This window comes from Microchirus variegatus (genome assembly GCF_963457635.1).
Source record: "Microchirus variegatus genome assembly, chromosome: 16".
Lineage (NCBI taxonomy): Eukaryota > Metazoa > Chordata > Actinopteri > Pleuronectiformes > Soleidae > Microchirus > Microchirus variegatus.
In genome coordinates, this window is record NC_139817.1 from 7,829,163 (window position 1) to 7,856,630 (window position 27,468).

Below are 27,468 nucleotides of genomic sequence, written 5' to 3' on the forward strand. Positions count from 1 at the left end.
CGCAAAGCTTGACAGACTTATCCTCGTAATGCCTTCCAGTATGCAGTTTGTAAAGAGGTGGAGAGGACATTACCTGCAGTATCCTGCCATCTTCAACTTAGAAGAGTCCAGATGGAAACCGGAGACGCGTTAGCATGATCCACCATATTCACATTTATGATGAAAAACAGGGTACTGTGTGTCAAACTGTAAAACAAACCCTTTTATTATCAGCTCTGCTCACACCTGGTGCTCATATTCATTTTTAAATCGATGTATTTACATGGCAGAGTTTCGGGAGAAAAAGTTTGGTCATGCAGTAACTGTGTGACATGCTGCCCTCGTCTGTCCGTCCAGTGTCAGTGTCCACGCTTCTCAGCTCACACCGACGGTCGTCCTTCGTCGACAAAGCTGAGCTGCACGCTGTGCTCTGCCCACTCCCGGGGTTGCGATGTCACGCCGCGAGGCTCAGCTCGGGACGTGGCATCGTACCGGGATATGAACCTGGAACTTGGCTGAGACTCGGAGTGGGTCAGTAGCTGGAGGTGAGGTCCTGATAGGTCGACAAAGAGGGGAGCGATGGGTGATGGGCAGCTCGATGAAAGAAGAGAAGGGTTAGAGGAGGATGAGGAGGGAGGTGGCACAAGTGCGTGCTCATGGGGGGAGCTGTGGAGCGATGACGGAGCTGAGGAATGGGACACTCGAGGGGTCACGCTGGTTCTCGAGGGTGAACACATCGGGCCGTTCCCGTCGACCGACGAGTCAGCGGCTGCGTTTTGGGTCAAAAGAGGCGGGGCTGGGGAGCAGCCGTGTGAAGACACGCTTGGAGGCGGAGTCACGGCGCCGGACGTCAGCAGCACGGCAGGGACGTGGAGGAGAGGTTTGAGGAGAAGGGTCACTTCCTGTAGCTCGTGACTCACAGCAGCGACCTGACGGGAGAGGACGCTCATCTGAAAAGTCAGAGGAGAAAACTCAACATTAAAACAAATCTTTGGCTCATTTTTTTTCAACCAATCACGACATTTATTTTTGATTATAAGACATCGGCAGCGTCACCTCATGTTTTAGATTTGTAACAGTCTGCATGGTGTCTGCATCCTCATGAGCCTCTGTGGACACAAACATACACACCTAGAGTGAGTGAATTATTTCAAACGGCGATGAAATTTGTGTATTTTATGTACGGTAACCTGAGCGAGCAGAATCAGGGCTGGGTAAGAAACTCCGAGTTGCACTGGAGGAAAAATCGAACCTCTGAGCTGTCTCAATCCCGTCGACAAACCTGAGGATGGAGTATTTACATGATTTAACAAGAGGTAGTCACGTAAGTCACGTAACGTCTGGCGCACTAATGTTTGACGTGTTAATATTTAATGTCCACTGCTGTAACACAAAGCAAATTTCCCCAGTGTGGGACTCATCATGAATAATCTTGTGAGATGAGATGAGATCAGATGACATGAGGGGAAATATAAAAGAGATGAGACAAAGTCAAATAAAATGAGATTCATTGGGATAAGATGAGATAATTTAAGAGATGAGACGAGACAAATTAACACAATGGAAGATGAGATAGGATGCGATGAGGTAAGACAAGAGATGAGACAGTATGAGATGCGATTATAGATGAGATAGGATGAGAAGTGATGAGCAAAGGCAAGGTGAGACAAGATAAGAGATGAGACAAAGTAAACTAAAATGAGATTAACTGAGATAACATGAGAAGAGATGAAATGAGAAATTACATCGGGTAAAATGAGATGAAATGGGATAAGGTAAGATGAGAAGAGACAAGATAAGAAAAGAGATGAGACAAAGTTAAATAAGATGAGATTAATTGGAATAAGCCGAGATAAGATAACAAAAGAGATGAGACGAGACAACATGACATAAGGTAAAATGAGATTAGATGAGATAAGGTAAGATATGAGAGGAGACAAGGTAAGATAAGAAGCGACTGAATAAGATGAGATAGGATGAGACGAGATGACACCAGAAGAGACAAGGTTAGACAAGATAGGATAAAATGAGATGAAATGAGATAGGACAATGTGAGATAAGAGATGACACAAGACATTATGCGACGAGGTAAAATGAGATTAGATGAGATGAGATGAGACAAGATGAGACAAGGACGAAATGAAATAAAATCACATGGGACTCTGTGAAATGAGATGAGATAAAATGAGATTAATTGGGATAAGATGAGATGGGATGAGATAAGATAACATAAGAGATGAGATGAGACAATATGACATAAGGGAACAGAACAGGAAGCAGCAAACTGCAATAGAAAGTGATAAGAATAGAAATTTGCACAGAAACCAAAGTGACAGCAAAATATAGGTAAACATACACGACCACAAGACTGACATTTATTTCTTTTTGGAAATAAAATGTAAAAAAAAACAAAAAAAAAAAAAACCTGGAGCTGTTCTTTTTCCAAAAATAATGTAATGAACCATAACAGTGTGCAGTCTGCTTGTGTGCATCTGTGCCAGAACTAGAATCATTTCTCTGTCCAAGCGTCTGCTGCCTCGTCTCCAGAGGCCTTATGCAAATGAGCCTGGAGACATTTGAACATGTCCATGACAGATTCAAGTTCAAATTCCCCACCGAGGAGGATTACTTTCAGCCACCGGATTAACACAGTCAGTACCTCAGTGAGTGATTTCCTACCGTGGGCTGAGGTCCGACTGCAGGCAGCTGAAGCTCATCACAGGGATCTGCAGGCTGGAGGGCCGAGGGTGAACACTCGCTGTTCTGAAGGCTCTTGACAGCAGGGGGGAGCGCAGCGGGGAGCGCAGCGGGGAGCGCAGGGGGGAGCACAGGCCCCGGCCCAGCTTTCCAAGAGCAGGAATCTTGGGGAGAGCGGAGCGTTCCCCCTCGGACCCGGGGCCTTCCTCGTCCTCCTTGATGGAAGGAAGCTTCCTCACGATTCCTCCGTTGCTCTCACAGTCAGTCTGAATCATAGAGATAATGGCAGCATTTAAAATTATCTTTTAAATCATCCAAACAAACTATGTATTTTAGCCTTCAATGTTTCATTTGCTCAATTAACTGTTTATTTATGTTTATTCCCATCTCTTTCCTTCTGTTCTTTTTCTCTTCCACTTTTTGTGAATGAAACACCCTTAAAGAGACAGGAAATAAACTTAAAGAGCCAGGAAACTACCTTAAAGAGCCAGGAAACAACATTAAAGAGACAGGAAACAACCTTAAAGAGACAGGAAACAACATAAAAGAGACAGGAAACAACCTTAAAGAGACAGGAAACTACCTTAAAGAGCCAGGAAACAACATTAAAGAGACGGGATACAGTCTCAAAGAGACAGGAAACAACCTCAAAGAGACAGGAAACAATCTCAAAGAGCCAGGAAACAACCTTAAAGAGACAGGAAACAACATTAAAGAGACGAGAAACAACATTAAAGAGATGGGAAACAACCTCAAAGAGACAAGAAGCAACCTCAAAGAGACAGACAGAGAATGAAACATTAAAATGACCTCTGTGATTTGCAAATTGTTTTAAATTGCCATTTGAATTTTAAAACAATTGTTCAGCTCAGTTCCTGAAACCATCGTCACCATCTATCCACTCATTTTTGGCAGATGAAAACGATTCGACTATTCTTTCTTTTTTTTTCCCCCACTATTCTCAGTGACAGTTTGAGCATATTTGCTGACACATTTCCAGGCCAGACTCGTAGTCTGTTTCTGGAAGTGAGTTTATGAATTAATGAGAGGTAAATAAATCTGGTCACTTTTCAGGAGGCGCTCTTTGAGCAGATGGGGGAGCTGCTGAGCCGTGTAAGAAGCCTCACTGAGGGCACGCAGTCTCACATCAAGATGCTGATAATCCATTCAGTTTAGGAGCAAGTGAGCACCGTCATTCAAAATCAAACATCGGCACCATTCACCTACAGTGGCACGCTGTTGCTCTGAGGGATTATTATCATTTCAGATTTATGAAGAGTTTCTAGGAGTTCCGGGATCAATTTTAAGGTCTTTATTGTTTTTTATTATTTTTAAAGTTCTTAATGGTGTTCATATTTATCCGACGTTTATGAAATAACCTTATTAATTATTTTACTTTAGTGAAACATCCATTTTCTTTTCCATGCCATTTCTCTTCTTTGAGCTTTTATTTTATTTATTTGAACCTCTTTGTGCCTTAAGTATCGTACCTTTTATTTTATTTATTTTCCCCTTCATGTTTGGATACTCTCATCCAGCCTCTATCGTGCACGTCTCTCCGTTGATGGTGATGTTTCCTGACAGTTTTGTCTCTTTAAATGTCATTTTGTTGACTCCATGGCCTCAGATTATGGTCCTTCAATGACTATATAACAAGTGGCTGTCCTTTCAAAGTAAAGTTCAGTCAGCGTAATATAGAGAGGCACATTTTTGACACATTTTTCCCGAAACCTCCTGCAGACTGAAATTGAAAGGTAATTATTTCCTTCATTTTTCCCCTACCATCATCATCCCTCTATTTGTTGTCTTCTCCATTCAGTCTTTGACTCACGTGCCAGGCTGGTATTTTTAGATCACAGAGGTTTAATTTTAGCAGAGGTTTGCCTGGAAGGGATGTGAGCGGAGAAGGCACTGTTGGGAATTTCAGTATGTGTGTAATATGTGTGTAAGTGTGTGTGTGTGTAGCACGTGTCACTCTTGGTATGCAGCATGCCTATATAGGAGTTACGTGTGTGCCCTTGTGGGTATAAAACAGAGTGTGTGTGCAGCATGTGAGAGATGCTGCATGTGTTATATGGTCACTGTGTGTGTGTGAGAGTGTGTGTGTGTGTGCGTGTGTGTGTGTGTGTGTGTGTGTGTGTGTATTTCCCTCTTCTTCTCAGCCTGATGTTTTCCCCTCATCTCCTCTATATCTGGGTGCTGCTCTATATTTATTCAGCCAGGGATGAGCCCACCCCCCTCTCCACCCATCTGACAGCGCTATTTTTAGGTACACACCACACTTGGTGGAGGACACACTACTGCTCATGCTGCACATATGTGTGTGTATTGTACATGCATGTTTTTGAGTACCTTTTCCAACTGGTCGTCACTCTGTCACACCTTAAAATGGCTCATTATGGGTTATATAATTGTTTTTTAAGTTCAGGTTAGGTTAAAAAGGTTAGGGTAAGGGGCTCTGGGATGTTTTTTAAATGAGGTCTATGAGTAAACCTGACCTTGACAATGGATAAATAAATACTAAATGACACCACATCATTGTCTCTCTTCTTTGGGTTGAGGCTAAATGTGTCTAAATATCAATGAGCAATATGGTATAGATCGAGAAAACATTAAAACGACTGTTCAGTGACATACAGTGTTAATCTGATAATCACATGTCCAGGTGTTTAAATTATGGTCCCATATTGGCCCGTATACAAGTCAGTGAATTGTAATGATACAGTTTCTCTTGGATGTCTGCTCTAATTACGCAGTAATTTCCAGTATAGGCTGGGTTATTCATGCGCACGCTGCAGCTGAGTTCCATCTTTAAATCCCCAGCATTAGAATTGAGCAAATTTAGCAGAAATCTTATCTGTTGGCTGCATCTCAAGCAGAAGACATTTGCACTTCCTCCTCACTCCCAGTCCAGATGGCTAATCCTTTGCAAGTGCAGAGCCATCACTCCATCACTGTGTAAAATGCTGGGTGGAGGAGATCAATGTACAGCTGAGACTGGTGGGGGGAAACAGAAGGACTCTTATTGTGGAATTGTATTTAAGGCATTTTGAACATGAGACAATGATGATGATGATGATGATGGTAACATATTTAATGTTTATTCAGCAAACCTGAAAGAGACATGCGATGTGGTACCAATGTAGAGACAGGAAACGACCTGAAAGAGACAGGAAACAATACAAGTGACAGGAAATGACCTGAAAGAGACAGGAAACAATACAAGAGACAGGAAATGACCTGAAAGAGACAGGAAGCAACCTCAGAGACAGGAAACAGGCTCAAAGAGACAGGAAACAACATACAAGAGGCAGGAAACAATATACAAAAGACAGGAAACAACCTAAAAGAGACAGGATACAATCTCAAAGAGACAGGAAACAACCTCAAAGAGACAGGAAACAATCTCAAAGAGACAGCAAACTACCTTGAAGAGACAGGAAACAACATAACAAGAGACAGGAAACAGCCTTAAACAGAGAGGAAGCAACATTAAAGAGACATGAAGACGTAGACAACGACACATCACCCAGAAAGTGCAGAACAGCAGACTGCACACTGCCTCGACTGCAAAGGAAAACAGATGAATCTTTAAAAGAGATTTAAAATTAGACAGCAAAGTCCATTCCACGAAGGCTGCAACAGTGAAAGCCCCCGATCCTCTAACCCTCTGAGCTGTGATCGAGGAACAACTAAGAGTAGCTGAGTAGCAACAAACAAACAAACCATCCATCCTCCATTCTGGGGAATAAAGAGTGTTTGATATCAATCTCCTGCTTGTTTTCATACCTCAGTGTCGTGTCCCGCCCGCAGGTTGTACGTCAGGTCGTGCTGGATCTCGGAGATGAACTTCTGAGCGTAGTCCGGGTAGAGACAAAGCACCTCGCGCAGACCTTTAAGGCTGATGTACTGGAGGTCACAGTAGGTCAAGGCCTTCACACAGGCGTTTGTCTTGATCACTTCCTCTTGTGTCAAACAGTCAGAGCCAATCAGGTCACCCCGGCCTGGAAAAAAAAAGGAGATTTCATATAAAAATGTAAAAGTTTTTTATCAAGTAAGTCAGTAAACCTGGACTCTTCCAGTTAGTTCCGTTTGTATCAAAACTGTTGGTTTGTATCACAGTGACACACCATGAAAATAATCTTAAAATCAGCTAAAATGTAGCTGATTCAGTTATGGTGATACACACAGAGTGTATATATATATATACATAAATATATATATATGTATGTATACATATATATATATACACATATATATATACATGTACATATTTATATATATATTTATAGCCTACTTTTATGTACTATCATTGTTAGAGTATGGTTAATACAGGTGATTTCTCTTATGTTAAATTCTATCTTAGATTGAACAAATTGATATATCATTTATATGAGCGTTACATAAAGTTTACACTGTGTGGCACAGATGTCTGTTCTGTGCTATTATCCTTCTCGTTTTTTGAATTCTGCGTCCTCTCTCTCTCTCGTCCTCAGTGCTTCTCTGCAGCCGTAAATCTAAAGTGGCAGTGCCAAAACAATTTGTGCATCTGTGTGTATATGTGTGTGTGTGGCTCTGTTTCTGTTTCAATCCCCATGTGTACTGTATGTGCATGGACTGTACACAGACAGCAGGAACATGACGATGATAAATCCCCCCCCCCATCTTTTGGAGGCAGCAGTCACTTCATTATTTACAGCAGTTAAATCATTAATACAGGAAACAGTATTGCTAATTTGCTCCCTCTGCTTTGTATTGGACTGTTTGTGTTTCCCTATTCTGTTTCATCCATGTACTGGAGAACAGATGTGTATGTGGACGCATTCTGGTATTTGATTGCGTCTATTCTATCTATCTATCTATCTATCTATCTATCTATCTATCTATCTATCTATCTATCTATCTATCTATCTATCTATCTATCTATCTTGTCTTCATAGTGTGTTCCCCTTGCGTCCAAGTGGCAGAATTAAAGCTCCAAATTATGTCAAATCTGATTAATTTAACCCCAGGATTAGCCTTAGTCAGTTCCGTTTTGGACCACCATGTTTTCACCCCAGCCCAGAGTGGACAAACGAAACATCTTTTGAGTCTTCACGCAAACAAAAGGCAAAATATGTATATGTAAGGGGAGCGGTGGGGGGGATCTTTAGCTGCAAAATGCAACGTCAATTCCAATAGAGGTTGCTCAATTTGACACACTGCACCTTTAAAACACAAACTCATTCATTAAATAATGCATTCAAACTGGTTCTTGCTTCTGATTGCTGCCATCGCTGGGTAATGCTCATCCTTTGCCCACAGAGACACTTAAACATGGGGGATGATTGCAGTTTTATCAGCACTGATCGGCTCCTGCTTCATTATATTATTCCTCGTAAAAAAAAAAAAAAAAAATACTGGCTTGGCAACTAAATGCTAGAAATCTAATGATTGGCAATGGTAAGAGCCCTTTCTCATCTTCTCCTCATTAAGAAATAAACCAAAGAGAAGAGATTTTTTTTATAATGAGACAAAACTATTTACAAAATTGACATCATGTTCTGTTCAAGAAGAACTGAAACTAGTGATTGAGACCATGAACGCTGCAGGAAAATGTTTACTCATGTAGTAAATCAAGTGAGAGGTGCCCCCTGGTGGTCATTCAACATATTCTTACTTCCCTCTTGTCTTCACCCACCAAATAGGACTGCTTTTATACAATTTTATATACAGGCTATGGTAATATTCACAATTTTTGGTTTTGTACATATTCACCCAGGGCTGGCCCAACCCTTTATGGGGCCCTATGCTGAATTGGATTTGGGGGCCCCCACTACCTTGGAGTAGCCAGTGCTTGACTATTATTGATACAAATAAACTGCATTAATTGTAGTTGTATTATTTACACCAAACCCATGTCAGTTTTGTTTTTCTGCTTTAACCTTAAAGGGAAGCAAAGTCAAAAAAGTAGCCTAGTGTTAATTTGCACTTATGTATTAAAACAGTAAACCTCTTATTTACCTAGAATGGCCAGCACAGTGTTGTCTTTCAGCACTTCCATGGAGCCGGAGCACACAAAGTAGATCGCGTGGAGGGCGTCTCCTTGGCGGATGAGGAACTCCCCGGGAGCGCAGAAGGACGTCTTGATGATGAGGGACAGGGAGCGGAGGCACCCCCTGCTGGCTGACTCGAAAAGCGGCAGCTGCAGCAGCTCCTTGTTCAGGTGCATGGCGATGTCGGCCCTCAGTTCGTCTGGGAAGTCTTTGAGCAGCTGTGAAGAGGATGGGGAGGAATTAATATGAGCTAATAATAATAATAATAATAATCAACTTAATGACTGTGGTTCATCTCTTTTAGTTTAATTATCACTTGAATGCGAGTGTGTGGGAAGGTGAAGGTAACAGGCAAAATAAAACCTTGCACATTCCAATGTAGTCACACCCGAGGCAATAAAGAACATTATTTGGCAAAGGGAAACAAATACAAATGCAAGCCCCTCCCACCTCGCTGACGTCGATGCCGTTGTTGACGGACCAGGTGGTCTGGAAACACTCCATCATGCGTTGCTCGAGAGCCTTGGGCAGCCGGTGCACGCGGATGAAGTCCTTCAGGTCCTTGGTGCGCGTGTGGTAGAGGGAACGGCGCGAGTACATCCGCTGGATGATGGCGGTGACGTTGCCGAACACGACGGCGTGCATTAGCGCTGCAGAGGAGACGGACAAAGACACACGCACACAAAAAAAGCAGCACTGAATTACAAAAAACTTTATATATATTGATTAGAAAATACTACAAAATCATACTTGAAAAAAGTCACTTAATAAAAAAATTTCCATTTTAAGTGATTTGTTTAACATTTTATGACATTTTATGGACCAAGCGATTAATCGAGAAAATAATCGACAGCTTCATCGTTAGTTGCAGCTCTACAAGTCTTCAGCATCATTTGCACGTCTGCAAGCATGAGGCAGAAAAGGCTGCTCTCATCATGGCTTGTGCTGCTGCTGCTGCGTTTACAGAAAAAGCACGCTCTGGAGGAGGAAGCAGGGCAACTGAAGGAGGAGAAAAGAGCAACTGGAGATTGAAACGGTAATTGCAGCATCCACAGCATGATAACATTCAGTCAAAACTGGGGAAAAAAAGGGTTGAAAACATCAAGATAAAAATACAGATGTAAAGTGGAAAACAGAGTCAAACGTCACGCCAGTCAAATCCTGATGGTCAATGAAGTGACAGCACTACTTGCACAGACACAAAACTCACATTTCTAACCACATAGAGAAATTCCTGCAATTTAAAACCTTTATCAGAGCCTTCCTTCCTTGGTGTGCAAGGAAAAACAAACAGCAAAGGGGATTGTTTGGATTACTGTAGCCCTGTAGATAAGGAAGCCAGTCAGCAGGTAACAACACCCTGAAGGCAGATAAAACCCTAGCAGTGTTAGTGTAAAAAAAAATATCTATAAGTCTTTATTCAATCCTCCAGGTGTTTCCAGATACATTAAAACCAAATTGCATCGACAGGTTGACGTATATCGCACAGTCTGTACACCGGCTGCAAACTCACAGCATCTGGACGATAGCTGGCTTTGAACAACAACCAAGGCTGTAACAAAACAAAACACAGTCGATCAAACTCCAATCAATCCCATCATGAAAAATACAAAAGAATATTCACAATCCACCAGCTGCACAGCGAATACCCAGTACACGCCACACAACTATAAACAAATTACCTGCTGCACCAGCAGTCCCCAAGCACACGGTTGTGCACAGATGCTTTTCTCACAGACCTTGGTCGTTCCCCCCCGACTCACTTTGTCGGACCTAAACCTCTTCTGTGTGTTGATAACACTGCTCAGCCTCAGACAGACAAATACCCGAAAGCCACACTAGTGAGCTGCAAACAGCTGCCTCTCCTCACCTTGATTTTTACTACAAAATCTGTCCCTACCCACACTTCATTACCTAGAGCAATTCACGAGAGGGCAGCCCAGGGATCGAGTGAAAATATCTCTAATGACAGAGAGGAGAAGTCGATGTCAACCCTAAAGTCAGAAGAAACTCAGCTTAAAAAAGGATCTTGTTTGTTTTAAGTAAGAAAAATTCAACTTTTTGAATGTCAGTGTGGAGTTGCAGAGGTTTAAAGAATCACTTGGACGACAAAGGTTGTCTGCAGATTATCTTCTTGAAGCTGAAGTACCAATCAATTAGAAAGATTACCCAATGAATGATTGCTGCACTTAAATCTGGAAAATGGACAGCATTCAGTTTCTAAAGGAGGTGTTCTAAGAGTTGGAGGAAAACAAAGTAAGGCGTCCATGCTTGAAGACAAAACAACATATCTCCATTCTTATACTAATGCCATATAGCTTTGTTTTTCTCCAGTCTGAGAAAAAGGTACTGCATGACAAGCGGTCAGAAAGGTGAATGTTATTTCGGCAGGTGCTGCAGAAGAAAGATGAGAGAACAAAGAGTGGATGACCTAACTACAGACAGAATTGTTCCTTGGGGCAAGACTTAGGGGCAGACCAATGACTTGGTGGAGAAATTATATCTCCTTGCTGGCCTGGAAGAGCTTGGGGATCCCCCAGTCAGAGTTGGACAATGTGGCCACTGATAAGGGAAAGTCTGGGGGCCCCATGCTAGAGCTCCTACCGCCATGACATGATCTCAGCAATCCTATTAATTCATGTGCCAAATGTTGGTGTGTTTGTTTTTTTTACCCCACCTCCAATCAACATGGTGCAGATGGAGAAGATCTTCTCCGCGTCGGTGTTGGCCGAAACGTTGCCAAAGCCCACGCTGGTCAGACTGCTCAGAGCAAAGTACAGCGACGTCACGTAGGAGCTCCTGACAGACGGACCGCCGCTGAGAGTCATCCCTGAGCCGTTCAGCGTCCTCACCCTGGTCCTGCTGCCGTTCCACGGGGCCGAGTCCAGCAAACCGGCCGCCCCTTTCAGCAGCTCCGAGCCCGAGTCATTCCACTGGCTGTGATTGGCGAGCACGGCGGCCATCGCGGTCTCCTGAGGGGAATCGGGAACTCCGAACAGGGAGGTGAGCGGTGCCAGAAAGTATGGCGTTCCCAGACGTTTGGCGAGTTCATGGAGCCAGCCTGGTGGTGGAAGAGGGACAGTTTAATGAGAATGCATCCACGCTCGTTAGATGAACTTTATTCTAGCAGGCTTCATTAGCAGCGGTAACAAGGCTGGAAGGGCAGAGTAATTAGTTCTGTGTTGGTGTTTGTGCAGGGCTGACATTTCACATGTCAGCTCCCATTTATATACAAGTATGAAGTGTTTATACTTTAAAAATGTATGATATTCAGTTTAACATCATTTAGATGTAGAATCCAAACATTTACCATGTTTTCTTTTTCTTCTCTTTTTCTAAACCATTATGGCTAAAAATTATACATGGAAAAGTTCCAAATTAAACAGATTCTTTTTTTTTAACACATTAGTAAAAAAAGAAAATAATTTATAATATACATACATAGTATGTTATATAATAACTAGTGCTGGGCACATTAATGCACTTTAACGTAAACGCGTTTCCATGACCGGAAAATGATGTGCGTGACGTCATGTTTATGTTCCACAGCACCGTTTATCGGTTAGCTCCGTTTAGCCCCTTTAGGGCCGTTAGCGAGCCTACAGTCAAACTGGAGCGGTCTTTTTATGAAACAAAAAGAGCAGCACTACAAATGACCAGTGTACCTGTGTGCTGCGTATGTGTGACTCTGTTTTTAAAGTTTAGCATTAATTTTACCAATCGGGAGTCACGTAAACACGATGTCACGTGGGTCTTTTTCCAGTCAGTCATCATGGAAACGTGTTAACATGCTAACGTGCCCAGCGCTAGTTTTTAGTAGCATGTTAGCACTTTATTAGTAAACATTAAGCACGTATTAACACCTTATGTAGGAAAAACCTTAATTCATGTCGTAATAGAGGTAGAATAAGGTGTTAATACATGCTTAATGACTACTAATAAAGGGCTAGTATGCTACTTATATATGTTAGTAAGCACCTAGTTAACGGTGAATATGTGTTCCCTAATCTTAAGTGTTACCTGACATGCATACATTTTCATTAAGCTACATCAGCATCATTGTATGCAATCAATTAATTGTAGACTTATGTAACATTCAAACAAAAGTATATATTTTTATATATTAAAAAAAGTAATTTACACCATCTCAGTTAAAATAAACAGTTAGTTTACATACTGTGAAAAGGGGCGAGAAAATCAAGCGTTAATGTGGGTTAACGTGTTATTGCTTTTCAAGCCTATGATTAATGAACATCCCACTCTTCCACCTGAGCCATGGTCACTGCACGTGTGCCCATTTCCTCATGTGTGTCACACCACGAGTGGAATCCTTCGCTTTATCACAGCCGGTGCTGGCTCTGCCTTGCCGCTCCTCTCCAATGTTCATTCTAAGCTGCAGAGTTTAATTGCTTGAGCAGGGTGACCAGCATCTCCACATGCACCTCACAGTATTGTTGTTATCTGGCACCCGTGTAGACAGTAGGAGGGGGAGACAGCTCACCAGAATTAGAGGTGTTTTCTCAGTGAAAAGGGACATAATCTCACACCGAGCGCACACAAGCATGTTTTTCCCTGCTCAGAATCAGTCCAAAAAGACTCCGGTGATCTTTGTTTCAATAAGTCAATGGCAATTAAAGATGTAGTACGCGACTTTGAAATACGTTGTTATTAACACAATCTCCATGGCATTCAAACCATTCTAAAAATGAGTTGCACACAATGCTGATTAAGTCTATCTGCACCACATGACTCAATATTGCAATTGTTGGGGTCACTTGGGCCACATTCCAACATTGCTCGCGCTCATTAGCTCGGTTCGCCACATCGGAATTGGTCTTCTAATTCCTCCTCCCAGATGTTTCTATTAACAAACACATTTCTAAAATATATTTTGGGTAACAAATTAGGGAACACATATTGACCGTTAACTACGTGCTTACTAAAATGCATATAAGTAGCATATTTTTAGAGGTTGTACTGAGGCCTTTTAGGTTTGATAAAGTTTGGTATTTACAACAAAGAAAACGTGCTTGCCTCAACACAGCTGAATTAATGCCTTTTAAATCCAAAAATTAGCTAAAAAGTTGTCATCAGTGAGGCCAGTATTTCAATTTAACATGTTTTCTGTCATGTTATTTGTCACGTTCTCATAATGGTAAAAATGAATCCACACAAACCTATATCCCAGGAGCTGGAGCTGTTACTTTCAATCTCGTTGCGTCCGATGAAGTACCAGACGCAGGCCATCCAGTGAGCCAACAGGGCGAAGGTGGACATGAGCAGGGTGAGGACCACGGCGCTGTACTGCGAGTAGCGGTCCAGCTTCTGCAGGAGCCTCAGGAGCCGCAAGAGCCGCACCGTCTTCAGCAGGTGAACCCCAAAGTTCTGGAAGAGAGGTGTTTTCGGTGTCATGTCTATGGGAGTGTAATTTTGGATGGAATCATTTCCTGTCAGTTAAATTTCATGTTAAAGCTTTTTCGCCCTAGCTCCCCCTTACATACATAATTCCATCCATCCATTGTCTGCCTTTATCCTCACTGTTTGCAATAGTGCTGATGCACATGAAACACCATGTCATTACATTCATAAAGTTTCTCATTATACTGATTGATAGGATCTTGTTTTTTTTTTTATCACCAGTAGAAATTGGCTTCTATAGTATGTTAGGATTCATTTGTGTGTGTGTGAGATCTCATTAATCACCGGTGAAAGAGGGTTGAACAGCAGTAAAGCACCTCGTGGTATAAGAAAGTCGATTACCGCTGGCGAGGTGAAGGTATACCTCTACATCGCACACACACATTAATGCATAAATTTAACATAACCTTTACAAAAACTCACCACACTGATGTTGAAGGCGTAGAGCAGGTCAAAGGGCAGGGCGGCAATCAGATCCACAAACAGCCAGGAGGTGACGTAGTGAATGCAGATGGAGCGGGCATCGTACACAACCTGACCCGACGTGCTCACGTAGGTGGTCCGGAAGTTCAGCACGATATCTGACGCACAGGCACAACACCGAGGTTATTATAGTTTTTTCAAATTCTCATTAGTGACATGAAACTCTTTTTGTTTATATAGACCAAGGTTGTCAAACGCTAAATGACCCTGGGGGCGGTGAGCAGTGTTGCCAGATCAGATTGACAGTTTCCAGCCCAATCACATCTTAGAACCCGCCCATTCCAATAAAAACCAGCACAAACCACGAAGTTGCCAGACACCAGTGTAAACCCGTAAAATCATAACACATGCAATAGAAAACAGCACATCCAGAGCTTCATATCGGCATCAAATAAGCACACATAAATGATAGATAAATAGGGTTTTGCAAATTGCAACCAACAAGAGCGCAATAAATCAGTCATAGGCTAAAAAAGGTGCAACATAAGCCGTGTAGGCCTACTAAATATCATTATTTACATCACAAATTACAACAAAAACTCAATAAGCCCAAATTTTGTTCATCTGACTGACAAAAACAAAAGTAGCCCAGGGTGGAAAACTAGTCTGGTCAATAGGGGGCCGGTCTGAGTAAAATAATATCAAAAACAGAGAAATAAATCTAAAATCAAGTTAATAATGTGCAAAAAAATTTGAGTTTTCTATAAGAAAGAGAGATGTAGCACGTAAACGTTTAAAAGAACTAATAAAGACAGAGTGCCAAAAAAGTCCCAAAATGTCAACAACCGTCTTACCGATGATGAAAAGGATCTCCACCAAGATGTCGCTGACGCTCGGCGGATTCCGCGCCACGGAGCTGCCCTCCTCCCGCACCTCCGCGGCAGCGAAGCAGACGTTGTAGGGAACAGTGACGGCGACGTAGAACGTGGCCAGCAGGATCAGCCAATCCCAGCAGGCCTTGAACGCGCCGTAGTGGAGCAGGATGAGACGGGACTTCTGGATGTCTGCTACCTTGTACTCGGGGACGGGGTTGGCATTGGCTCCGAGGACACTCTGGGTATGGAAACACATATTAATATTGTGGAATCACCACTGGGAGCTCTTACTTAGGAAGGATCAGACGATATTAAACCAAATGTCTCACGTTGTTGATCTTGAGCTTGCTCTTGGTCTTGTCCTGCTTCTGTAGGTGTCCCGACAGCTGGTAGAGGACAGCGCGGCTGCGGCGGCGCTCGGCGTTGAAGCCCGACGGGCAGCTGATTGGACGGATCTCCAAGCTCTTCTCCTCATCTAAAAAAGACAAGAGGTCACGAGGACACGTGGAGGGGAGCTGCAGCTGTAAAGTGTGGGCTTCCCAAACCACAAACTAATAGAAAGAGGACTTTAATGTGACTGCGAACGGCCACCATTTCACAGCTTCATGTGTTCTAATGTTGCACAGTCTGCTTTGTGATTCTTTTTATTTTTTTTTGTCTCACTTGATGTCGTTGCTTTTGCTCGCTTCTGCAAACAAAAAACCCCGACCGCAAATGCATGAGGCCGTATACGACACCATTTCACAGCCTGCGGGTAATGAAGGCATTAAATTGCTGTGGTGTACATTCACTTATGCCGCCTGCTACTGTGAGTTAAGCCGACTCTCTAAATATACTGTGAGTTCTGTATGTGTGAAGTTTTTCTCTGGGAAAAATTACTTGAAAAAGAGGCATCTGATCATGTTCTTATGCATAATTTAGATGTCCTATGGGCATCTTACTGATTTTTACAAACCTTTCCTGCCAGAAAAACAAAGACTAAAACAACAACAGCACATAGTTTACAGTATATAAAATAAACTATCACTTGCCACAGTTACAGGAAAGCATGGGAGAATTGAACAACATCAAATCTGTGAAAGCATAACTAGTCACCAGCACGGCTCCAGTAATCGTGTATAACTCTCACCAGTGTCTGATTCATTGCCAGGGTCCAGGTCTTTGTTTTCAGTGATGTCCTTATGTGAGACCAGGAACAGAACCACCTCGCTCTTCTCATTCTTTATTGGCACAATGTCCAAGAGACACCAGAACTTGGAGCCTGAAGAATGAGGATATGGAGATCAGAAAACATCCCAAAAAAAAAACCTCCAAAAACTCCACCATCAGCCTCACCACTCTTCTTGTACAGGACGATCTCGGTCTTGAACTCTCGCCGCTCGTCCAGGGCCTTCTGCATCTGCGACGTGAGGCGGTCGCTGGTCTCGCCGCCGTACAGGAAGTGACACGTGCAGCTCTTCTGCATCAGCTCGCCGCGGGCAAAGCCGCTCAGCTCGCAGAAGCCGTCCGAGCAGTAGACGATGGGGTAGACGGACTGGACCTGAGCGTTCCCCAGGACGAAGTTACTGTCTGAGGTTGACGAAGGACAGACAGACATGGACACAGAGGCAAACACATGGGAGAGGTCACAAGACCACAGGCCTGTGTCATTTGCATTAAAGCTGCAAACTCCAGAGCCATTATAGTGTCCACAGAAACAGAAAAAAGAAAAAATACCTTTCTTAACTGCTGCCCTCTGTTTCTTCAACACCAGTATCACTGTGTCTCTTCCAGAGAAACTAACAGTAACATCAACACTAATATACATGACACGATTTCCCTCATCAATAGTGCAATCACGTGCAGTTTCACATAAGACGTAAAAGTTAATTCAAAGACAGCAGAATTCAACTTTTATGTCCAGTGTCTTCCCCCTTCATGTTGAAGAAATCCCCCTCTGGGAAACTTTAATCCACCTGCTGCTCTCTCTCTCTGACCTCTACAGTGTGTGAGCAGGAGCAGCAGCAGCAGCAGCGTATTCATCACACGTACTGAATCAGGCTACAGAGAGAAACCTTACACAGTCAAAAATAGAAGTAATGCTGTGTATTCAAAAGGGCACAAATGCTTGTTGCCTTGTGACCTTTTTGAAATGGACTTTTTTCCACCATTGGACAGTCTAAATTGTCAATTTTTTTGTACCTTATCAAACTGTACGAGTTAAAGCACATAGCTTGAATATTATTGCTACTAATGTACTATATATTGCATTAATTACAGTGGTTAGATTGTGGGTTTTTTAACCTTAGAGGACAGTAAAATCCTAAAAGTGACCCAATATGTGCAAATACAATTGAATGACTTTGGTTTTTAAAACTTAAAACAGCTGTGCAAACTTCAACAGTAAAATAAAATAAAATAATTTAAGCTTTATTTTCCCACACACTACTAAGCAGTTTGCTTATGTCTATGGTACAGTAATGTACCCACTGAAAAGAGGCAAAAATGAACAATAATTGTCCACATAATAACTACATTTGACCATTTATTAAAATATTATATATTAAAAGCTAATTAATGTGGTTAAATTGGTAAACATACTTAGTGCTGTGGTAATATACAGTAAATAACTTTTATCTTTAAAAAAAAAAAAAAAACATTATAGAAGTTGTGTGTCTGTACCCTTGTGGTGAAAAAGGTAAATTATCTGCACATTATTGCACTCTATGCTAATTGTCTAAGGGTCTTGTATCCCTATTTTTGGCGCACCAACGCAGCTCAGACATCCCAGATTCAAATTATCCAAGTAATTCCTTTATTTTTTACAGCCTTTGGATGTATTTGCAGTGGTCATAATATTTCCATCCGTGCATAATAGAGACAAATGAATTATCGTGCACGGCACATATGAGTGTGGGAATTTGGGATTTTCACTTTTAGCTGCTCGTGGAGCTGCAGACTGTGCAGTATTTCACACTGAAAGTAAAGGGTATAACCAAGATTTTTAAACCCTGGTGAAGCTGCTAACTATAGGTAATTAACACCATTTCCATTGTGAGTGGTGATGCTACACGCAGAAGAATCTGATGTTCTGAAGCCGCCAAAATTGCCATTTGGCCGGTCCACAGACATCACCTCACACGAGCTGCTGAAGTTGGAACTGAGCATCAGAATGAAGAGGAAAGCTGACGTCAATGAGGCGTGGTTGCCTATCTACTGGGATTTTGACACACAACCATCTCCAAAGTTTAAAGTTCAAAAAAAGGTTTGGAATGACCATCTACTGAACATACAACACTTCAAACCTTGAAGAAGACGAGCTAAAGCAGTAGAAAAGGCTGTCCTGTGTAACCTAATGGCCTGGAAGCACGACCTCTGACAAAACAGTTACGACAGGCTCAGTTATGGCCATGGTCTTGAATAACTCATTATGGAGGCGAGTTAGGTACGAGAGGAGACGAGACACTCGCTCCCGCCGAGATCGTTAAAGTTCATACATAAATGAATCTGGAAGGCCAAAGCACTCAATTTGAGGAACGAGAGCAATAAAGGAACAAGGCAGGCGAATGACTGAGAGGAGCGCGACAGACAGAGTGAGAGTTGGATGAATTAGTAATGACAGCGAGGCGGCATGGAAAATGAACGGCTGACAATGAAATTTAATGTCCGCGCATAAATAAAGCGCGTCCAGCGTAAACACTCTCACAAAACCACCACTCACACGAGACGTTAACTACTTTTCTGTGCAGGAAATGCATCAATTTAATAGAGACATTTAAATGCATGTGCAGTAACTTGTCAATTGTGTTTATTCTTAGTGTGTTTGAATACCTGTGTGATTCTTACCTATTATATCTTGCATTGCTTACCAAAACTACGTCAAAGTGGGCGCTGCACACATCGGTGCCCTTAGTAAGTTCCACCCGTCAGTTGGACAGCTATGCTATTAACAGACGCTAACGTTGACGCTCGACATTTTGTGCACACAAACATCGTAGCAACGTCTATGGATAAAAAAAAAAAAGAGTACGACGTGTACGACTGATTTACTGTGAAAGAAATGCGGCAGAAGTGCAGTGTTTGTATTAGGGCGGCCATCTTGGAATCCTAACACGCGGTTGCTCAAACGACTACAAATCAAACACCTGAATAAATATACGGTAGATCAAGACATCTAGCAGATAGATATAGTGCATGGATGTGTTGCCAGGGTTATGACCGTGTGTAGCTAGCAGATGGAATATGTGCTTGCTGTGTATGTCATTCTGCTGGTGTGATATATTACATCATTGATTATACAGTATAATGAACATGAGGAACATAAATTGCATACAAGAGCATTTCACCTATGCTTGTATTGTTGTTTAAAGGACAAATGCCATATTTATTAAGCTGGAATTGTTTATTGTACACATAACTGATGTGTAATACATCAGTGGTAGTTCCTGTTAAAGGGATTTTTGACCACGGGAGTAGAGCAGACGTTGAAACGTTGTTAAATCATTCAACGAGGCTCCGAGAGAAGTAGTTCTGGGAGAGAGTTTGGGACATATAACTAACAGGTTTTAAACCACAAACATGCATGCATTGTGTTACACGTTTGAACAAGAAAACCGAGCCCAACAGTTTGTCAGATAGCACTAACGGTTTGGCACTATTTTCTGGCCCGTATCACTACGCCGCGCAAGTCACAAGTCATGGTTTCTCAGCTGTTTTAGTGAGAGAGAGTGAGGGAAAATAAATAAACAACAATAGCACACAATAGGATTTGACAAAGTGCTCCTCCCAGAAAAATGGACTTGTACTTTTCATGAATTAAGTGGTAGAATAGAGGAATATATGAATATTGAAGATCACAAGAAGAGTGCTTTTTATTTAAGGCTGAAATGTCAGCTTTTCCTGGGACAATTACAGTGCAGCTTTCTTCCTTCAATGATAATGGTAGTTGTTTTTTGAGATGGTCAGGACGGTATATTTACATCGGAATACGACTATATTCATGTGGCTCAGTGGTAGAGTGAGTTGTCGTTCAACTGGATGATTACAGGATGGATTCCCAGCTTTGATGATGCAATAATGAAAACATAAATAAGAGTAAGCTCATGTGTGGTTTTGTGTGGCCCAGTAAATATCCTCCAGAAATCATTTAGCAGATAATCTTATCGAAACTTATTTCACAAGTTACATTTGCCGCCAGGAGCAACTGAAAGTCATGCGCCTTGCTCAGGGACACGTGGCATTTAGACGATTAGAACCCACCAAGACACTCAAAGCAGCCTATTTAAATTCAAGTTTTAACTGCACACTGTCCCTTTTAAATAAACGGAATAACTTAAAGTATTAACTACATTTATATTCAGTCTTCCTCACCAGACTAGATTCAACCCTAAAGGCTCAGACAAATGTGACAGATGTATCTGTCTGCAGAAACATCCTGCACCATGCAAATATTAAATATGTTACTAAAAAAACAGAGCACAAAAGCAGCAACTGCCTCCCAAAAAAGTCACATAATGTGCACCTGGATGTGTGATATATAGTCTCTGCCTGGGCTCATATATAGTGGTCAGCTCCACACATAATAGGGACACTGATATTAATCGACTTCACTTTTAACTGTGCCGTCATGGTCACGTAACCCTGAAGGCTCGGCGACTGTACCATTCAGGGTTTTTGGTCACACTCTCAGGAGCACGAGGAAAATGTGTTAAGTTAATAGGCTTGAGGGTTAAAGGGCAACTAAAAAACCCTCTTCTGAGGCTATCTGTCTGCTTTTGAATAATGCCAAGAAAATGGCTGAGAGAAAAACAGAGGGAGAGAGAATAGCAGTGCAGGGGGGCGTGGTCTGGCTCAACCACTTTGTGACTGGAGCCGAGAATGAGAAATTCAGCAAAAACCTAATTAAACCATTCAAAATCAGTTCAGTTAATCCAGTTTCAGTATTCAGTATTATAATAATAACAGGACAATAGGGCATTTTCGTGCTCCAGCCCTAATAATAACTCCTTTGTACGCTGGGACCCAAATAATAATCGTCATACATATACATAAATTAAACTGGTAGTGTACACAAAATGCCATTTAGAGCATCGTTAATGACTGGTATAAGAATAGTTGACAATAGCTATAGGCCAAGATACGTTTACGTCCATGTTTTTGTGAACTTTATCTGTTGCAGATCAACGCTTTATGTCCTCCACCATTTTGCTTCCACAGTGGCCTTATGCACTGAGCCCTTTTCCCTCTGCGTCATATTCCTTTTTCTGAATCCTTCCCCCAGGCAGGGGGAGATGCCTGTCACATCCACGACGCAAGCCAGGTGTAAAAGCCAAAGCACAGAAGCACCGAGACTCAGCCCCAATAAACCCTGGTAGTGATGGCAGAGACAGTGACAGCCCGTCACAATACATCCACCACCACCATGCACAATGCCCTGCTACACACACACACACACACACACACAAGCTTACTTTTAAGAGGCCAACACTGCAAATCAACAAAAAAAAAACTAAATGTTCACTGAAAGCATTCTCACTCAGCTTCAAAACTTCACAGCCAGAACTCCCCTGACAAAAACACTAAACTCCTGTTACAAGAGCATAAGATCCGGTCTGCAGTGACCTATTTGCCATTTTTAAAAGACTAAAACAGTTTCCAAATAAAGGTGCAGTCTTGCAGTCCCTTGGGGATGAGCATATTTTAGAAAGCAAAATCATTACCACACAGTCGAAAAAACTGTTTGCCTCTCTCCTCAGTCAGCAACAGCAAAATGTGCTCATTATCACCTGAGCTGCATCACCTTGTGCAGATTGACAGCACATCAGCTCCCAACAGCAAAATAACATTTAAAACACCTACACTCAATATGTGTGACCTTCAGAGGATCGTCAATATGAACAAATAATGTTCAAGGCAGTCCCTTCAGGATTGATAATTTTAAATCATAATTCATAGTATACCGTATGTTAAACTTTTAAATTACCCCCCCCCCCCCAAAAAATGAATGCAGATAGAAAAAATAATTAGCACAACCACCTGGGTCTTCTGTTTCCATTTATGCAGATCAAAGCAGAAGCTGTAAAAAAAACATGCGATGCATGCAATGTAGAGTCAATTGACTCAGGAGTGAATGCTGATTAAACACATTCCCAGTGGTCAAAAACCCAATTAATCCAGGATTAAAAGGGGTTTGGACCAGTGGGAACAGGGTATTAGCTGCAGCAGCTGATTGCATGAATTTAAGGACTTCATTACCCATGTAAAGGGAGAATAAAGGTGATAAAAATTGATATTTGGGAAAAAACAGACCTGTATTCCCACAAAGTAATGAGACATCTCTGGGTTACAAAGAGCTCTAACTAAAGCTCTCCACTGCAATATCAGAGAAAGGGGGCGAAAAAAAAAAAGGTGAGAAATCCCTCAGAGACTCTGTGGGTATCGTGCTGCATTAATGTTGTATGGAAAACATGGAAGATCCCATGCAGCTTCTGAGTTGAAAACACTGCTCTGCTCAGCCTGGCTCTGACGACACACTGCAACCGTGATGAACACCGCACTGTGCTGTTTCTCCTGTGAGCCAGATCACAAACTGGAACATGGAACCACAATATCTCAACACTTTTAGGACAGTGCCTTTTACAGTTGTGTGGTCAGTGAAGGACTTCTTTAAAAGTTACTGGAGTACTCAAAAGTATCCCATAAGCGTAATATTTGGGTCCCAAGTGGGGTTAGTTTGTGGTCCAATATGGTTTCAGTATCATGGACTCCACATGGACGTCCCATGGTGGAAAAACAAACCAGTACAAACCCACTTGGGATCCATATTGTCGGCCCATTTTGGTGCCCTTTCCCTAATCATCTGGAAACTACGGTGAACACATACCGAAAAGGTTTATTCTGAGGCAGATTTGATCAAATTAAAGGTCCAGAGTGTAGGAATTAGTGATCTCTAATGGTGAGACTCACCCCTTCCTTTTCCAATCATGTCACTGTCAACTTCAGTGGCCTCCACACACCAGAAAGGCTGTCTTTTACAACTCTCTCCCACGTTCCACGTGATTACATGCATTGATACATATTTGAACCTACTGAGATCGAAGAAAGTTGTTCCAAAGTAAGGTTGTGTCATGATGTCTGAAGCCACTGTTGTTGTTCAGAGCTTCAAACGGAGCGAAGGGAACATGAAATACCAATAAAGCAGCTGTTTTAATTAGACCTCACGAACCAGCAGATGGGGGATCGGCAACATCTACAGTCCTCAGAGCAAATGAGGAGGAAGAAAATAGAGGTCTGAGAGACTGTGAAGTCGCGTCATTAGTCCAGTCGAACTCAGATCCTTGCCAAGGCTTTTCTCCGAGGGAAAGTAGAAATGTCTTGGATTCGTGCAGAAGAACCAATTACAGGAAATGTTGGTGCCAAAACACCCAGAAGGGAGCAGGACTGCTGAGGGCACAGGGGTTTTGAGTGCCTTTTCAATGTCAACAAAGGTTGTTTAAGGTGTGATCTCACATTTCGTGATTACACACTTTCCAGACAGTCTGGTGTTAGCCAAGCTAGCAAAAAGCAAGTTGATCTTTACCAAAGATTGGCACCAATTTGAGTGGACACTGTCCTATTGCAATTAAGTTCCTACTACACCGTGTGATACATAGCTATGATAAGTAAACTAAGGTCTAAAGAGTCAGAATTCCTCAAGTCAGGTTGAGTAAACATACTCCGTAAACCCTGAAGAGTCTAATGGAGAAAACCATCTGGCAGCCTGTACGCAGGGGCTGCAGGGCAAGTACCGAAAGTTGATCAGATCCAGGGGAAGTGCAATCTGTTCCACTTTCTGACCGCTGTTGACAAAACGAAAAAATCCTAATTGAATCAACTCCACCTCATAAAGCAGTGCCTGTAGGGAACGCGCTGCAAACATCACATACCTGCGGAGAATACTAAATAATATTACAGATGCATCTTTGAACATTTAGATCAACATTCAATCTACACTAATGAAATTCTTTATGTTTTCTGCTATACACAGATGTGTTTTTAGGAAATAGACCGAGCCTTCAGGGTCTGTGTGCTGCAGCCTGGTAGACTGTGCCTCCAGAACTGTGTTATGTAACACTGTTCCACTATCCTAATAAATACTGTTTGCAAATTGACGAAGAGTGATTTCCCTGTGGCGCGCCGTTCTGCGGTGAATTCTGTGTGAAAGCAGGCGAGAAAGAGTCTGTTAAACAATATGAAATAAATGTCTGCCTCGGTTTGTTTTTGGAATAGTGTGAAACCGTTGTGATGCAATTCATGAAATGCTTCAATGTCAGGTCTTTTTTTTAAAGCAGAACTATGCAGGATTTGTACCCTAATTTAACAGCTTTGGAGTCATTGTGATGTGGCAAAGGTTGCATTGGAATAGCTTGGTTTAACAAATTTCCACCAAATGGAAATTATTTCACCAAAATCTTACACATGGGACCTTTAAATACCTTTAATTGAAAATGAAATACACCATAATCATCAGGCCTGATATAAAGGCTTTGGAGGGGGGCCTTGCTTTCACATCTGATCATAAAGCCTTGTCTGGTAGGATGTGGGTATTTTGTGTTAACAGTTTAATCCATAACTTTGACTCTGTGAAGTATCTTCAATTAAGGCCATATCCACATTACAAAAGTTTCCCTTAAACACGGCCCCCAAAATGACTAAAATTGGTGTAGTACATATGCCAGGCCTGTAGGTGGTGCTGTAACGCTACGCCAAAAAATGTGAAGAAGACGCAATACACGTTGCAACGTATATAATCACAGAAATGGAGACTGAACGAACCAAGCCAGGGGAAAAAAGGAAATAAAGAAAATCTGTGTGGCTACATCCACACAGAAATGGATTGAAACGTGCGTCTGTCTGTGTGTGTTTTATTCGCATATCTCTCGAACCGATGGTCCGATTGATTTCAAACTAAACAGACGTCTGGCTAAGCGCAAGAGCAAGTGCAGTGGCAAGTTTGACGTTGTTTGGATAAGTAATGCGAAAGATATCGTTAAATATATCAGTAAAAAGCAGCACACATTGGCTTTCGCTGCTCTACTGTAGCCACGCCCCCTCTCGCTCACACAGCACTGTGGACAAAAAACACACGCACACAAAAACAGATTTTGCACGGGCACTGCACTAGTACAGCATCATTTCAGTTTATGTCTCCATCCACACAATCCATCCGCTTAAACATCAAAAAAAGAGAAGCGACTAGCGACAACTGTATAGCAACTTTCTGTCCGTGAAGGAATTTGCCAGTTCTGCAGCACGAGTGAGCTTCATCGAGCTGTATCTACTGCAGACGGACAGTCAGTTTGACATCTCTCACAGAGTCACAGACATGAAGGAGCTGTGGATGTGCAGTGCAGTTGAATGTGCGTGGAACAATTGCTAATCCGTATTGTCCATTCAAGTAAAAATATCACTGTTAATCTTCGACACAGATGACTGGATGGTGTTTTCACAGGCTGGCATTTTCCATTTTTTGTGACAATACATTCATTAATTGGTTACAACAGCGTTGTGAAGAGGATTTTTAAGCAAAACAGTAAAAAAAAAAAATCCTCCAGAAAATGAAACCTTTAAGTGGCTCTGCAGGAGAGCAGACATAAAGATGTCTGGAATTAACCCTTGGAATACAGCCTGACGGTTCAGCTGCAAATCAAAGCCTGTCACTGGTAATTATTATGCTGACTGCATCAATTAAATGGTGAGTCAACATCTTATCACCATTGATACAGTCAGAAACAAGTCATGATTCTGCTCAATAATAAGTTCACACGTTTTTAATTTGGCCCAAAATTGGGCTGTGTGTGTAAATTAATTAATTATTAAATAATTACTTTGTTGATTTTACATTTGTGCATCAGATTATGTTTTACTCCTAATCCTCATCCAACTCCCTGCAGGATTAAGACTTTGCCACAGTTTATTTAAATGTTAAAAGCTCGAACATTTTCAGAGCAAATGCGCTCCAGAAAACGCACATCGAAATTAAATTAACTTACGGGTGCCATCGAAACGAGTGGCGATGGTGTCCAGGAAGGTGTTCTGTGGCGCAATCAGTCCCCGCATCACCGGCATCCGAGAGCGCGTCGAGCCGCGTCTCTCCCGGCGCTCGGAGCCATGGCTCTCCCCGGCGGTGGACACGAAGCCCGGCAGGAACCTGGGCGAGATCCCCGGCGCTCCTCCTAAACCCTGGAGGAGGGCGCCGAGCCGAGACCCCCGCTGGGACTCCAGGGTCCGCGAGTGAGTACCGACCACCGAGCAGGTGATCCGCGGGGAGGAGAGGAGGAGAGAGCAGCCACTTGAGGCTGGAGGAGGGATGGAGGAGAGAGGAACAGTGAGAGGATGCTCACATTTACGCACGGATGCAGCGCGACCTCTCTCCTCCTCTTTCTCTCCCTCTACTCAAACACATTTATTCCCTCTGTCATCTCTTTGATATTCTCCCTCTCTACTCACTGCTCAGTCTTTGATGCTCTGATGAATGAATGAATGAATGAATGAATGAATGCATCCATGAATGGCCCCTTCAAAGAGGGCAAGTGAATTATATATGTTTTCAGCAGTCCAGTCTGTCATGTTTCTGCAAAATCCATGTAAAAATGTTAGAATATTTTACATTATTACATAACATTATCACTAGTTTGTTTGTTTTGTGCTGTTATGTTATGAGATATAAGATATTCGGGACAAAATATTGCATTAAAATGGGATGAACTGTTACTTTTGGACTGCATTCATCACCTAAAATAAAATATTGATATTAAGCAACTTTGAGTTTGTAAAAAGTATATTGATTAGTATGGTTATTTCTGGCAACCAATTGAATTTAATTATTTTATTATTATTTTTTTTACTTTCCAAGTTAAATTCAAAGGGTAAAATACCACGCCACGAAGTCCTTGGATGCGTTTGTGTCAAGTTCACCTCCCGACTTTAACCCTCAGAGGATCAATGGGCTATTTTAACACATATAATATAATATATATATATATTATGTTATATATATAATACAAATATATAAGACATAAATC

At 42.1% G+C, this 27,468-nt stretch overlaps 1 protein-coding gene across 1 annotated transcript; it reads right to left on the reverse strand.

Annotated features, from left to right (window-relative positions):
• Window positions 1-359: 359 nt before the first annotated feature.
• On the reverse strand, window positions 360-26,512 carry LOC310938584 (voltage-gated delayed rectifier potassium channel KCNH8-like; the record flags this gene model as incomplete). The annotated part of the gene is made up of 15 exons (XM_083903107.1): window positions 360-929; window positions 1,036-1,070; window positions 1,164-1,261; window positions 2,659-2,942; window positions 6,466-6,680; window positions 8,680-8,929; window positions 9,162-9,361; window positions 11,389-11,772; window positions 13,889-14,096; window positions 14,553-14,710; window positions 15,407-15,665; window positions 15,757-15,902; window positions 16,557-16,688; window positions 16,763-16,996; window positions 26,437-26,512. The coding sequence occupies 15 exons, from the start codon at window positions 26,510-26,512 to the stop codon at window positions 360-362; spliced, it is 3,249 nt and encodes a 1,082-aa protein (XP_083759233.1).
• Window positions 26,513-27,468: the final 956 nt, after the last annotated feature.